Here is a 15,694-nt window from a genome sequence, read left to right on the forward strand (position 1 = left end):
AGCCATGTAAAAAAGGCTAGTTTAATCCCATCCAAGAACTACAACATAAAATAAACATAGTAGGCCATACTTAGTAGTTAACACCCCTCTGAATGATGATGACTCACTTTTCTGAAATAGACTGGAATATGTCTATAGCTTTTAGATAGTAATGAGTAATTCTTGCAATATATTTCCAGCACACTCAATTTTTATGAGGGAGATGGGGTGATCATTTGCTTAATTTTACATTCTTAGGGCTGGTTCACACTGACCGCGCGATTCGGCAGCAGTTGACGGGAGTTACGTAAACTACGCAGAGTAGTTTGTGTAACTGACATTGACTGCTCACAGCTTCCCTTCTATGCGCTGTTCACACTGCGCTGAGCTGATGGGAACAGCGTTCCCATTGACTCAGCGCTACCCTACTTGAGGGGGTATACTTACTCAGTCAACTTCCTGATCAATTGAGAGGGTCTCATTGACCGCTCAATCGATCCTGAAAGATCGATCTGGCAGCAGCGATTTTGCCGCCGTCAGTGTAAACATAGCCTTAGTCTTTTTGTCTTTTACTAACTAGGAAGGTCATATGCAGTCAATGAAATTATTTGTAAATTAAAATAGAATTGATAGCTTCAGATTCTCCTTTTTTATTTTCAAGTACTGACATACAATTTATTTACACTCGCATACAATGATTTTTACTATGCATCCATCCCGTAAATGAGAAACTGCTCTGGTCACAGTATATTTAAAAGCAGTCTATAAAAATATCTACTATACATAAAACATTCAGCCATATAGAATTTTGCAGCACCTCTGAAAGTTCTGAGATTGAAAACTCATGTAGGGAAATATTTCCCTTTTATAACCATGCTTCCTTTGCCAGGATCAAGCTCAAAACTACAATAGTCCAAACTCTGCCTTGGTAAACCTCTATTTTTTGAAGCATATTAAGAAAATAATATTTGGGAATTTGCTTTGGATAACTATGGATAAAAGCTAGGCTTCCTCAATTTACCATCATTAAACATAAATAGTCCTTAGTGTAGGTTTTATGCCCCAGATCCAGAGGAAACAGGGCAAGTTAGAGGACAGGGATGTTTTTCTGAACTATGAACAAATAGTTTATCAGACGGGAAACCACTACCTCCTCCCTCTCCAACATAAGTATCTTTAGGGTTTGTTTTGCTGTGAGTCAGTGAACTACTCTTAGCAGTGCTTTGTGCTCTAACCTTAAACAATTACTATTAATACATCTAAATAAATATATAGTATACTTTTAAATTCATATTACTGGCTGCATGGATTAGAGACAAAAAGCTATTGACACTAAGGTTCCAAGCAAATGTTTTTGATATCTTATGCATTAGTTTTCACAAATGAAATCTAGCTCTATGGCTTACTTCCAGTATACTGACTATATTGCTAAGATTAACTTAATAAAACAAATCACAAAAGCAGCACATTATATTAGAGTCCCGCCCCTGCCCTGCATTTAAAACAAAACAAAAAAAACACCCCAACAATTTAGCCCTTACCTGCAAAGCTATCTTGACAGAACCAATATTCTACAATGAAATTCAATTACATGTATTAATGAATCTATGCAAGAGTTTGATTAACCACCAAATAATATAGACACCAAAAACATACTCCAGTAACCAATGGGCAGCTTTCCTCATTTCAATAACAATTAGGAGATACCTACTGTATTGCCAACTAAATTCTATCATCCAACAACACGTACACACTAATATATATATTGGCTGGGAACAATGAATGTAGTGAGTGGCCTTGACGTGCATAGAAAATTCTACCACTTTTTAGCACTGGAGGTAAATGCACTTGCAATTTCAGAGAAAGTTTAAAAAGATTTTAAAAACAAAATATAGAGATGACATTCTAAAAAAAAAATACAAAATTCTAATTCTTCAAGGGTTTTTGTACTTACACAATGCTCAAGAGGTTTAAAATCCTATTTTAACATTCTCCTCTATTACTTAATGCTCCCACATAAAGAAACGTATACTTTTAGGGTGAAATTCACTTCATTAGAAAGAGCCCATTCAGGGTTTACCCTGAAGTTTTACCAGCTTAAGTGGTGCACTGAGTCTTTTGAGGACCCACTGAATGGGGGTGTATTTTACCCTGAAAGTGCAAGTTTTGTCCACTCCTGGAAAGGTTGCTTACCCTAGACAGTACATATATTCCAAAGGATATCTTTCATCTTACCCTTTATAATCTCTTTCTAAGGTAATTTAGACTATTAATAAGCCTACTATCTATACTAAAAGCCATCCCTCCATAATGATCAACGATATAATAAAGCATCCCCCACCATGGTGCAAAATGCCATTTTCCATGGAGAAGATTAAGGAACTTGCTGTGATAGCAAAGCCTCTCTCACTGTCAGTCTAATATAAAGGGTTTATTTTTTCTTGGCAAACTAGAAAGCATGCCCACTTCAAAAAACCACACCCCCAGACCCACACCCACACAGTGCTTTGCAACACCTGAGCTACGCTCAAACATAAATGGGGGACCAAAAAAAAAAAAAACTTTGTCTGAGCAAGTTTCCCATATAAAGTGGTTTTGTATCAAATGGAGCCTCCAATGCATTAAATGCAGAATTTCACTTATTCAAAAAATATATATACACTAAAAAAGTCATCTAATTCTAGACAGTCATTCACAGTAAAAATAAGAGGAACTCTTAGAAAAACCATTCTTGAAAAAAGTAAATGTCGAGTTAAAACATGATAGTGAGCTGACTTCAATTAATCTTGCACGATCCACAGATGAAGAAAACTGTGCATATTCACAGAAGAAAAATTAAAAGCAACTTCACTGGGTTTCCCATAAATATTTCCAGTTTTGACATTTCAACTTTCAGCATTAAGAGTTCTCCAGAATCGTGGGTTTTCCCAAAAGTCACTGAATCACATTCTAAAAGCCTTACAATCAGGGGGAGTGTGTGCATTTGACATTGATTGAATTCCGTGGATGTCTTCTCCAGTCTCATGTACCTGAGCTTTTTCCTTAGTGCTTCTCTAACGGGCAGGGAATGTTGTCATGGTCCACAGGAGTTATAGATGACTAGGTACTGTCCTCAAGGCTTCCTCTCTTGAGCGATCCACATCTACATTCTGCAAACCAAAGACAGAAAAGAAATTTAAGCAAGGTTTCTCCCTGCTCTGCTATAGGTTTTTACTCAGTCTATGGCACATCACAAAAGAATTTGCTTTTCTTACACAGCACCTTGGACACTCATTTTCTCAAAGGAATTAATAAAATGAGACATAAGGACCAGCCAGTATATAGAGTTCAGAAAGCATGATTAAAACTTCCTGCCAGCTATTAAGTTCTCTACAAAGCCAACTCTCGAATACCAGATCACAGGTCTTCTTTGCCACCAATGAAAAAACATCAGTTAGGACATCCATTACACTGGATGTTAAAACACTCTCATACTATCCACTGAGTGTGAGTTTATTTTTAAAAACACGGTTCCTCATCAACACACTGCGCTCTCCATCAGTTTAGCTGGAATTGCACTCCTTGTACCACCATAACCTCAGACACAGGCTTGCGGAGACCACATAGGAAAATGAGGTAGCACTGTGCCTTAGCAATAGCTGTCAAACAGTCCTGGGCATTAGGCCCTACTTTTCTAAGAGAAGGAACATGGGCCAGGTTCCCAGGGTTGTTCACTTACTTAGTAATTGTTCATATTTCAAGTTTTATTAACTAGTGGGGGGTCTTATATTAACTGAAATGGAGTGAATTCGTTTTTGTCGTTTCTGCAATCATAGGCCTGGTCTACACAGCTGGCAAAATTCAGTGGCAGTCGATGGGAGTTACACAAACTACTCTGTGTAGCTTGCGTAACTCCCGTCCATGTCGTAATTTCTGTTTAGCACGCTGGACCCACTGTGCTGCGCCGACAGGAAATGCGTACCTGTCGATGCAGCGTTATGCTTTTGGGGGAGGTCGTTTTATTAAATCGACTTCCAGATAGACTGAGTGTCTTCACTGCTGCTCAATCGAACTGGAAAAATTGATCTGACGGCGGCGAATTTGCCACTGTCGGTGTAGACATAGCTTTAGTGAAAGTGTTTTTCATTGACTATCTTATCTGGTCTCACAAAACCAAGCACACAGGGCAGGAGACTTACATTCAAGGTTATTTGCTGGACAAGCAAAATGTAAATAAAACTGAAGGGTCTATTCACCCTTCCCCACAAGAACACGATTACTGTTCGGGCATACAGATAACTACCAGGCATATTATGGGGACAGGTGCCATTGGTTAGATGTGATTTTAAAAACACCTTTTCTACCATCTGACTGCAAAGCTGTTTGCAACATTGGATAGCATATGAAGTGTCTATACCACTGAGAATTTCCCTCTGAAACCATTTACATGTTAACTCAGAAGTAGCAAGTCTACAGAACTTGGGGAAGAAGTTTGTTGCAGAAAAGTTTTGATGGGCTCTAACATTTTACTTACTACATAGCATGTTTAGGGTTCTTTAATGTGGAACCCTTTCTTTCAAGTACCAGTCCTGTTTAAAAACAAAAGGAAACCCCAGCTGCAAAGACCCCAATGATGCCACAGGAAAGACTCCTGTTGGCTTTGCATCAGGCACATTATCAACAGATAGGGGATATGGCATCTATTCCTGACTCTGCCACAGACCATCTCCCAGTTCTCTGTTTTAACCACAAAACCACTCTCCTATCATCAACATTACAAACTACCTTTACTGTAAATTCCATCTGGATTTGCTTTTATTACTGCCACTCAGGTTTTGATGAATCACACAAATTTCAACAGAAAAAACCCCAACCTTCCAATATAGTTTCAAAAGATATTTGAACTTCTTTCCTGAATCTGTTTTGGCCTGAGGGATAATGAGGGGGCAAAGCTACTGCAGTATAAATATTAAATAATAAAAGCTGGCACTTTTAGTAAATTTATCAAGCTCTTCCTCCACAGCCACACCAGACAACAACTTGATTTAATAAAATTTTTTAAAAAAGAATGAGTTGGAAAATTTATTTTGGGATGATTAGTTGCAAGCAGCTCATGGCTTTATTATACTTAATGGGACACTATCAAGTCACTGAAAAACAATTCAGTTTCAAAAGAACAGGTTTAAACCTGTTTCAGGTGTTTTGACACATGCCAATACGCCCAACAACTACAATGGCCAATCAATTTTTGTGGTTTTATATTCATATTGGCCTTTAAAAAAAAAAAAAAAGATTTCAGTTGATCTGTAAAAACCTATATTAGTAAGAAGGGACACATGCTGACTTATACACAGGCGAAACTGATTTTAGAGAGACAGAGAGAGAGAGTGCGCTGTCAAAAATTAATTGAAAAACAGAGAAATCAGTTTTTTCCTCTACTTTATTTCAGTGACAGAAATCTAGCTCTTACTTGTGAAAACAATAGGTAAAAAAAAAAAAAAAAAGGTTACTTACTGTAACTGGAGGTTCTCTGAGAGGTGTGGTCCCTACCTGGATTCCAAACACGGGTATGCATGCGCACCATGCCCCAGAACCAGAATTGTTCGTAGCAGTGATCATCGACCCATGTCCGTGTCATGTGTCAGCCATGTGGTGCGTCCGAGGTCTTACGAAGCAGGCGGTGCACACTGACACCTTTCCAGGTCCCTCTTATCAACAGGCACAGAGCCCGTAGCAGAAGGAATGGAGGGCAGGACTGGAATCCAGAGAAGGACCACATATCTTGAAGAACCTCCACTTAAAGTAAGTAACCTTCATTTTTTCTTCGAGTGCTGGTCCCTATGTAGATTCCAAACATGGGTGGCATAGCAAGCAGTACTCAGCATGGAGGAGGAAGCAAGGGCTTGCCAGATGTAAGAGTCTATAGCAGTGTTTCTTAACCTGGGGTTTTAGAGGGGTCGCAAGTGCAGAGCTGGTATTGGGGGTGGCAAGAAAGGCAATTGCCTGGAGCCACAGGGGCGCCATGAAACTAAGTTACATGCCTCAGCCCCGTGGGGGTGGGACTCAGGCTTCAGGGGTACAGTAGTTTGGAAAGGTTAAGAACCACTGGTCTATACGACTGCGTGGCCAATTGCCGCATTTGCTTCTGCCGATGGGGCTATGGCATAGTGAGCAGTGAAAGTGTGGATAGAGGACCATGTGGCCACTTTACAAATGTCCTGCCAAGGAACATCTGTGAGGAGGGCGGATGTGGTCACTTGCATCCGTATGGAGTGAAGAGTGATGCTAGGTGATGGAGAGACTTGAGAAAGGAGTAATACTCCTCAATGCAATGAGAAATTCACTTGGAGAAACATTGACAGGAAAGGGCACGGCCCCCGCAACGTTCTGCAATGGCGATGAAAAGCTTGTGCAAGGTACAAAAATCAGGCATGTGCTGAAGCTAGGAAGGCAACGCGCGACGGACATCAAGGGAGTACAGAGTGTACTCTCTCTGTGAGGAATGCAGTTTTGGATAGAAGGTTGAGGTAAATTGATTGGTTGAAATGAAACGGAGAGATTACCCTAAGTAGGAACTTGGAGTCAGGAGGACACCTTGTCCTCATGGAAAACCATGAAGGGCGAGGTCAGCCATCATAGCCACCAGTTCCCTAACCTGTTGGGTGGACGTGATTGCCACCAGGAAGATTATCTTCATGGAGAGGTGGATGAGGGAGCAACTAACTTGGGGTTCGAAGGGCAGCCTGGTGAGTGTCGAGAGGCTGAGATTCAGATTCTGGGCAAAGGAGGGTTTTTGGACTGACGGGAAGGTGTTGAGAAAACCATGGAGGAAACGGGTGGCTAAAAGACTGAAAACTCATCCACTGGCAGGAGGAAGTCACTAAGTGCTGCTAGATGTACCTGGATGGAGGAGTGGGCAAGGTCTGACTGTCAAAGGTGGAGAAGGTAGTCAAGGATACTGGGGATAGAGACTGGGTTGAGGGAGTGACTGTGATGAGCCGCCCACACCGTGAAGTGTTTCCACTTCACCTGGTAACATACTCTAGTGGATGGGCGCCTGCTACGCAAAAGGACGTCGTGTACTGGTGTTGAGCATGAATCGTCTACTTGTGAGTCCCATCCAAATACCAAGCCGTGAGGTGAAGCGGCTCCGGTTTGGGATGCTGGAGCCAGCTGTGTTGCTGCATGAGGAGATTTGGGAGAGGAGGAAGAGGAATTGGCAGGTTAACCGAGATAAAGGAGGCTGGTGAACTAATACTGGCGAGGCCAGAAAGGAATTATGAGGATGAGGACTGCATGGTCTCATCGTATTTTGCGGAGGATCTGTGGAAGGATTAGTGCATGGGTGGGAAGGTGTACCAGAAATCAGGTGACCAAGGGAGGAGAAGTGTGTCCTCCTGAGACCCTCATCTGAGAGCACCTCTGGAGCAGAAAAAGGGGAGCTTGCAGTTGGCAGGAGTCACAAAGAGGTCCCAGCGTGGCGTGCCCCACTTGCGGAAGGTGGATCAGAGAGTGGGGGTGTGGAGCTCCCACTTGTGGTTGTTGTGGAAGGAGCAACTGAGAGAATCCACAAGGTATGGTCAATGCCCAGAAGATGGGCCATGTGGAGTGTCATGAAACTTACTTGAAACTTAAAATTCTATACTAGGATTTTATCTGTACAATAGGTTACTTGCAGGAGCCAGCTAGCTATCAATGCATGTCTATCACTATAATATTTAAGAGCTCATAACATGGTACACGACCTCAACAGTAATTATAAAAAAACGCAAATAATTAACCATTTCACCAAAATGCAAATTTTTGTAAAAATGCACAAACTGGAGGAATAGACCAGACCTATTAATTGAACAAACAATTTATGCAACAAGGGATGTGTGCTATTCTTTTAAATGAAAAGCAATTGCTTAGGAAACAGCCTTAGTATTTTCCGAGATTCGATGCTATGGAAACAAAGCTGACCATGTTACTCAGACACTTCTAATTTGTGTTAATTTAGTCTCCATCACCAAAATACATCATCAACATCAAGCTGCTACTCAACTTTCAAATGAGTTACAGTCTCTTTTTGCCAGTGTAAAAGATTTTAGACACTGGCATGTTGCACTCTCTTGGTGCATGACTGCTTGACAGTAGTAAACAAGTGCTATCTTTCACGCAAATGTTCTATTAACGCTTCTGGAGGTTTGTGTGCCAATTTTGCCCATAACAACCTCCATCTGCGGACTGTTTATTTTATTTTATTTTATTTTTTTTAAGTGTAAATTAAAATCTAGGAACAGATTCACCTGAAATGGTCATTGCCCTTTGTATTGTAACCAAGGTAAGCTCTAATAAGACGTATGCACTACTGCTGTGAAGACTCAAAGGTCATCCATATATGTGCTAGGAGCAACATACTACTAGGAATAAGTGTGGCTGTTGCATGCCAGACCATGAGTAGGGAACTTTAACTGTGTTTCTATCTTAATTCCTAAACAAGAGGAAACAAATAAAAATTGTTACTACGTGCACAGAGAATTCTGCCATCTGCTGAAGACAAAAATATATTTTAAGAAAAACTACACACATTAAACTATTAATCTAATTAAGTTTGAAATCTGGAATAAACTAAGTGGCATCTTGCTAGCTCCTTCCCCAAATACAAATCATTAATGAGTTTGGTAATTAGCAGATCTACAGCACTAGTGCTATGGATCAGTAGGACTACATTTTTTGGTAACTATGAAAATGTTATTTTCTGCTACATTTAACAGTCCAATCACTCCCCAGGTCAGGGAAACAAGTATTACTTGTGCCCAGCTTGTGCTTATCACACACAGTATATTATGTGTCATAGCTTTCATACTTCAACTAATGTCCAATGGGTACTAGACCTAAAAAAAAGTCAATTTAAAAATTAAAACGGCAAGATCACAGGACTATAGAAAGCTAAAAAAAAGAGTATTCAAACAACAGCCAATTAATGTTCAACAATTTATCCACAGTGAATTAGTATAATACAGTTTCACTATGCCTGGACAATTTTAGACGTTATGTGCTGTACAAAGATTTAGGAATTATTTTTATAATTGATTTCAAAGTGATTGGAATGATTTCTTTTTAAAAATGTATTTTAAAGTAATAGGATGAAAACAGCACCACACATTTGATTGCTGATCTGGACACGTGTTCACTGGTGAGCAGGGACTGTTACAAGGGCTTCCTCAGGAGGTCTGGAAATGTCTACATTCTGTATAATAATAAAAATACAGAGGAGAATATTTATCATGCAGCAATAAGCAGCAGTAAAATATCAATCAGCTTCCTACGCAAGTACACAGCTGCATTTCAACAAAAGATTTTTCACTCAGAAAATTCAGTGAAGTAACAGCTTTTTAATATATTAGTACATACAGCAGCACAACTTATATAAAATAACTATCAATCCTACATAAATCTTACTGCTAACACTTCAGCTATTCACTTTTGGAGGATGTTATAGGCCCCAATCAGGAAAATTCTTAAGCATGTGCTTAAATCCATTTCTACCCAGGAAAGTAATTGAGCACATACTTGATTTCAACGGAAGTTCAGTGTGTAAGTGCTTTCCCTGAATAGCAATGCTTTCCTGAACCGGGGCCGCCATACACTGTATTTTCATATTACAATCTTCACTTTACCTGTAATATAGCTGGTTTAGAATATGAAAACTACACCTGATGCAGTCAGTTATGACAAAATCCCTCCCCCAAGACTAAAACAATACGTTTGCAACCTATGGATGGGCCTCATTATTTTACAGAAGTTTCACAGTATTATTGGCCATGTAGCAAGCATTAGACGTTATAGCTGATAAACCTGATGTTAGCTGCACCAGTACCACCAGAATACAAACCTAAACTAGCTGCTAACTTAGTACCCTATCTACTACTTTAAGTAAAGACCAAATTATGTGCCTTCGGGTTCAGTTTGAAAGATCAATTCATTCTTTAAACCAAAGCAATTTCAACTCCAAGAATATATTTTCCATTAAAAAAAAAAGGCTTTGGGCAATTGGGTTACATGTTTCTTTCTCTTTATTCACCCCCCAATTCTGTGCTAGGGTGAGTAAATTTCTCTTTTCTTTAGGATAAAAAACTGAATTAACTCAGTCTAAAATGATTTTTTTGCAATCAACAACCATCCTCTCTCTAATTTATAGACTAAGATATGTAGCAAAGGAAACAGATTTTTACCACCATACAAAATGTATTAAGTTTGCTTTCTGAAATAAAGTTCAAAACATCAGAGAGAGAACTCAAATGATTGTTGAAGTAGCTCCATAAGATTTATTCTAGGAAAAAACAAAGATAACTCCTCCTTCATCCTATCAAGATAGAGCCTAAAGTAATTAAAAGTCTGATGCTACTGTACATGAACAGTCAGATCTGCAGTCCAAGTTCAGATACATTATCTTTATTATAGAAAACATAGGAAAGTCAGTTATTCAACTCCTTTATATGTATGTTTGCAAAGTAAAAAAAAAGCAGTCTTGAATTTTTCTTAAGAGTAGATAAAGTATCCCTTTTCAACACCTGCTACGGACTATAGCATGCCTTATGTATATCTGGATGTTGTATCTATGAGGCACACGTATAATCTTACACAAGCAGTTTATTTTATATTTTATTACACATAATGGTAACTTTTTAAAATTAAATAGTGTAGATGTTCAGTTTTAATAAAAAGTATTTCAAAATTAGATTTTACAGTAGCAATTACAATTTACATTAACAGCATAAAGGAAAGTTGCTGAAATATTTTATACCACACTCAAATCCTGACCTAATCAACTTAGCCTTTCATCCTGCGTAGTTAGTTTAACTGTATACTATGAAGTTTACTCAGTGCGGATCTTTCAGAAGATATCTCAAGTAGAGATCCTGTCTGTGACTCTTTATGGATAATTAAATCCTACTGGGTCTTTCCTGGAAAAGAAAGGTTTGCCCTGCTATCCTTCGCCAAACTTTTCCACTCCTTTCACTACTGAACAGTTGTTACCTGACTTCTGCCCTTCTTTCCAAACATGATCACATTTCAGCAGTACCAAATATGTACAGTTTGCAAAGCACTTCAGGTCAAAAAGTGCTAAACAGCAGCATTAGGTTCTCAGTTACACATATTTATAATATTCAGAGCTAATGCAGTGACTTAACAGGTTTTCTTTCCCAATAAACATTTTTAATAAGCAATCATCATAACAAATATTCCCAACAGGAATTTCCTGGAAATACTTGGCATGCTGTAAGACGCTGTGGCAAACTGGAGTTAATCAGCAGCTCCTTCATCTGAACTGCAGGAGACTATCATTTGGATCATCACTGGAAAAAAGTCATTGCTAGAAAATAGGGATATTCACAAAGAGGCACATAGGGGTATCATTTTAGTGGTAATGAACATGTTCAATTCATTAGAATTGTTTAATATTCCATCTGATGGGTGAGGTGAAGTGTTCATCCAGAAGGCATCCCATTATCTACACTGTTCCCGTTAAACGGATTTCGCCTTAACATGAAAGCAGAATCAAGAGGAATAGATTAAAAATCTGGCAAAATGTAAAAAACAGAAAAAGAAACGAAAGTGGTGAAGCATACACCTATTAAAAAACATACATAATTAAAGTGCTTGACTATAATCATTATTAAAGGCAATGTTTTGTCAACTCAGTGTAACTAAGCCACTAAGATGATAAAACTTCTTGCAAAGCCTGGTAGAAACCTTATGCAATAAACTGATTAGTCACAAAAAACCAGGGTTACTTACCAGTAACTGTTGTTCTTCGAGATGTGTTGCTCAAATCCATTCCAATATGGGTTAGTGCACGGGTTCCCGGAACTTTTCTCCCCTTAGCAGACCCCATAGGGTCGGCTCAGGCGCCCCCTGCAGTACAGTGATCATGTCGTGGTATATGAGGCACCGCCGACCCTACGGCCCCGCAGTCCCTTCTTTCTGCCAACTCAGACAGTGGGGACGGAGGGTGGGCGTGGAATGGATATAAGCAACACATCTCGAAGAACAACAGTTACTGGTAAGTAACCCTGTTTTCTACTTCAAGTGATTGCTCATGTCCATTCCAATATAGATGACTAAAAAGCAATACCTTGGAGGTGGTAGGAGTTACCGGTGAGCTGCCCTCAGCACGGCTCTGCCGAATCCCACATCCTCTCTCTCCTGCTGCACGATGGTGTAGTGGGACGTTAAGGTGTGCACTGATGACCAGATGGCAGCTTTGCAGATGTCCTGCAGGGGCACCCTCTCCAGGAAGGCCGCAGACAAGGCCTGAGCTCTGGTTGAGTGCGCTGTGATGACACCTGGAAGTGGTACATTCGCCAGCTCGTAGCAGCACTTGATGCAGGAGGTGATCCATGCGGAGATGTGCTGGGTGGAGACAGGTGATCCTTTCATCTGGTCCGCCACGGCGATGAAGAGCTGCGTTGTTTTCCGGAAGGGTCTCGTCCTGTCAATGTAGAAGGCCAGGGCTCATCTGACATCCAGGGAGTGCCATCTCTGCTCCTCCTCCGAACCGTGGTTTGGGGAAAAACACGGGGAGGAAGATGTCTTGGTTATAATGAAACTGGGAGACCACCTTGGGCAGGAAGGCTGGATGAGGTCTCAACCACACCTTATCCTTATAAAACACGGTGTAGGGGGGCTTTGAGGTCAAAGCTATAATCTCGGAAACCCTCCTAGCCGAGGTAATGACAACCAGGAAGGTTACCTTCCAAGATAGGACGAGCAGCAGGCATGTGGCCATGGGCTCCAAGGGGGCCCCCGTTAGTCTGGAGAGGACCAGGTTAAGATCCCAGGGAGGCACCGAGTCACGGACCTGCGGGTAAAGCCTCTCCACCCCCTTGAGGAACCTGACTGACATGGGGGGGAGAACAGGGATCTCCCCTCTAGCAGCTGATGGAAAGCCGAAATAGCTGCCAGGTGGACCTTCAGGGAGGCTAGCGCCAAACCCTGGAGTTTTAGCTGAAGCAGGTACTCCAGGATCGCCTGGATGAGCAAAAGGCTCGGCCGGATGCCCCAGGACTCCGCCCAGCAGGTAAACCTTCTCCACTTGGCCTGGTACACGAACTGTGTTGAAGGTTTTCTGCTGCCCAGCAGAACTTGTTGGACCTGCGCAGAGCAGGCTCCCTCCCCCTCCGTCAGCCACAGAGCCTCCAGGCCATGAGGTGCAGGGAGTCTAGGTCTGGGTGGAGCAGGCGACCCTGGTCCTGGGAGAGCAGGTCATGTCGTCTCCGGAGCTCCATTGGTGGGGCGATCGACAGGTCCAGCAGGATACTGTACCAGTGCTGTCTCGGCCAGGCCGGGCAATGAGTATCACGTCCACTCTGTCCCTCTTGATTTTGAAGAGGACCTTGGGCAGGAGCGGAATGGGGGGAACACATACATGAGGGTCCCCTTTCACTTGATGAGGAACACGTCGGATATGTAGCCTGGCTCGTGACCCGGGAGCGAGCAAAACCTCAGGCACTTCTTGTTCCAGGACGACATGAAAAAGTCCAGTTGGGGGACACCCCACTCATGGAAAATGGAAGTTACTACCTCTGAGTGCAATGACCAGTCATGGCAGGGTAGAAACGACCTGCTAAGGCCATCCGCCTCGTTGTTCCTGACCCCTGGGAGGTGAGAGGCAGACAAGTGAAAGTCATGCCTCACTGTGAAGTCCCACAATTCAATGGCCTCCTGGCAGAGGGCCGAGGAGCATGCTCCCCCCTGCCTGTTGGTGTAAAACATGGCTGCAGTATTGTCTGTCAGTACCTGCACCACCCTGCCCTTCAGGAACCTGAGGAACACCTTGCAGGCCAGCCTGATGGCCCTGAGTTCTTTCACATTGATATGGAGGTGTTTCTCCTCCTCCGACCACAGCCCTTGGGTGCCCAGGTCGGCACTAATGTGGGCTCCCCACCCCACGTCTGAGGTGTCAGAGATCAGGGTGACCGACGGGGCCAGATCCCTAAAGGGGACACCCCTCAACACCACCCTGGGGGTCCTCCACCAGTTCAGTGAGGCCAGAACCCACAGGGGAACTGTGACCACCCTGTTCAAGGGGTGTCTGCTCGGTGCATACGCTGAGGCCAACTGTGCCTAGAGCAGCCTGACTTTGAGGCGAGCCAGCCTCACCACATATGTGCAGGCTGCCATGTGCCCTAACAGCTGAAGGCAGTGCCTGGCTGTCGTTGTGGGACACCGGTGCAGCTGGACAATAATCACGGCCATAGTCTTGAACTGAGGGTGTGACAGGAAGGTTCTGGCCTGGGAAGCATCCAGGGTGGCCCCAATAAACTCTATGCGCTGCACCGGGGTTAGGGTCGACTTCTGCTTGTTTATGAGCAGCCCCAACTTGTTGCATGTGGCACAGGTGAGGGACACACTGTCCTGTACATGGGCCCTGGACCTGCCCCGGATTGGCCAGTCGTCCAGGTAAGGGAAAATCTGCACCCCTCTGCGCCTCAAGTGGGCCACCACTACCGCCATACACTTGGTGAATACCCTGGGGTCAGACGAGAGGCCAAAGGGCAGGGCCGTAAACTAGTAGTGGGACCCAGCTACCATAAACCGAAGGAAGCGCCTATGGCTGGGAAGGATAGAAACATGGAAATATGCATCCTTCAAATTGAGGGCGGCATACCAATCTCCTGGATCCAGAGCAGGGGTAATGGAGGATAGGGAGACCATGTGGAACCTGAGCCGCTTGATAAATTTGTTTAGTCGGCGTACGTCTAATATGGGCCTCAGGCCCCCTTTTGCCTTAGGGATGAGGAAGTATCTGGAATAGAATCCTCTCCCTATTTCATGCGGGGGGACCGCTGCCACCGCCCCCAGATCGAGGATGGTGTTCACCTCCCGTAAGAGGAGTTGCTCGTGAGAGGGGTCCCTGAAGAGGGACGGGGTGGGGGGTTGTTTGGAGGGAAGACTAAACTGAAGGGCGTATCCTCGGAGAACTATTCCAAGGACCCAATGGTCTGATGTTATGTTTTCCCATTCTGCGTAGAAGGGTTTAGCCTGTCGAGAAATGGACAGCACAGATCGGGGAGAAAGGTATGAGTGCCACCCTCGGGCGCACCATCAAAATTGTTTTCTGTTACCTGGCCCATTGGGGGGCCCTTGCTGGGAGGCTGAGGACGAGCTAGGCCGATTACGCCGCCCGAACCCCCTATTCCTTTCTCTGCCCTGACTGGGCTGAAAGGGCCTAGGCGGAAGCCTAGGCTGATGTTGTGGCTGTGGCCGAGACTGATGCCTCGAGGTCTGGGGTGTGTAGAGACCCAAGGACCGCAGTGTGGCTTGTGAGTCCTTAAGGGCGTGTAGTTTCTCATTGGTCTTGTCCAAAAACAGGCCCGACCCATCAAAGGGGAGGTCCTGTATCGATTGCTGCACCTCTTGTGACAGTCCCGATGACTGCAGCCATAAACACCGTCTCATAGCAATGGCAGAGGCCATGGCCCTGCTTGCTGTGTCTGTAACGTCACTGGCGGTTTGTAGCGCTGTCCCCGCCACCGTGATCCCCTCCTCAAGGACCGCTGCCTGGTCCTGGGGCAACCTCTCCGCGAACCGCCTCATCGAGTCCCAGAGGTTGAAATTATAGTGCCCTAATAGGGACTGGTGGTTGGCTATGCGAAACTGCAAGGCCCCAGTGCAGTATACTTTCCTCCTAAACAAATCCATTTTTTTGTTTTCTTTGTTTTTGGGAGTGGTGCCTTGGTACCCCTGC

General features: G+C 43.3%; 1 protein-coding gene across 6 annotated transcripts in view; it reads right to left on the minus strand.

Moving 5' to 3' along the window:
- Window positions 1-609: 609 nt before the first annotated feature.
- PFKFB4 (6-phosphofructo-2-kinase/fructose-2,6-biphosphatase 4) overlaps window positions 610-15,694 on the minus strand; it is a 93,812-nt gene continuing 78,727 nt past the window's right edge. For 3 of the 6 annotated variants that reach the window (XM_067568129.1, XM_067568132.1, XM_067568131.1), the window contains one exon: window positions 8,563-9,190. In XM_067568129.1, the coding sequence (XP_067424230.1) occupies window positions 9,131-9,190 (60 nt within the window). In that variant the 3' untranslated portion in view covers window positions 8,563-9,130. Of the gene's footprint in view, window positions 3,129-8,562; window positions 9,191-11,320; window positions 11,525-15,694 lie in introns of those variants that run through there. The other 3 variants (XM_067568126.1, XM_067568127.1, XM_067568128.1) reach the window with 3 other exon arrangements.

The sequence above is a fragment of the Emydura macquarii genome, unplaced genomic scaffold (assembly GCF_026122565.2).
Source record: "Emydura macquarii macquarii isolate MOO-44397 ecotype Brisbane River unplaced genomic scaffold, CSIRO-AGI_Emac_v2 contig_2846, whole genome shotgun sequence".
NCBI lineage: Eukaryota > Metazoa > Chordata > Testudines > Chelidae > Emydura > Emydura macquarii.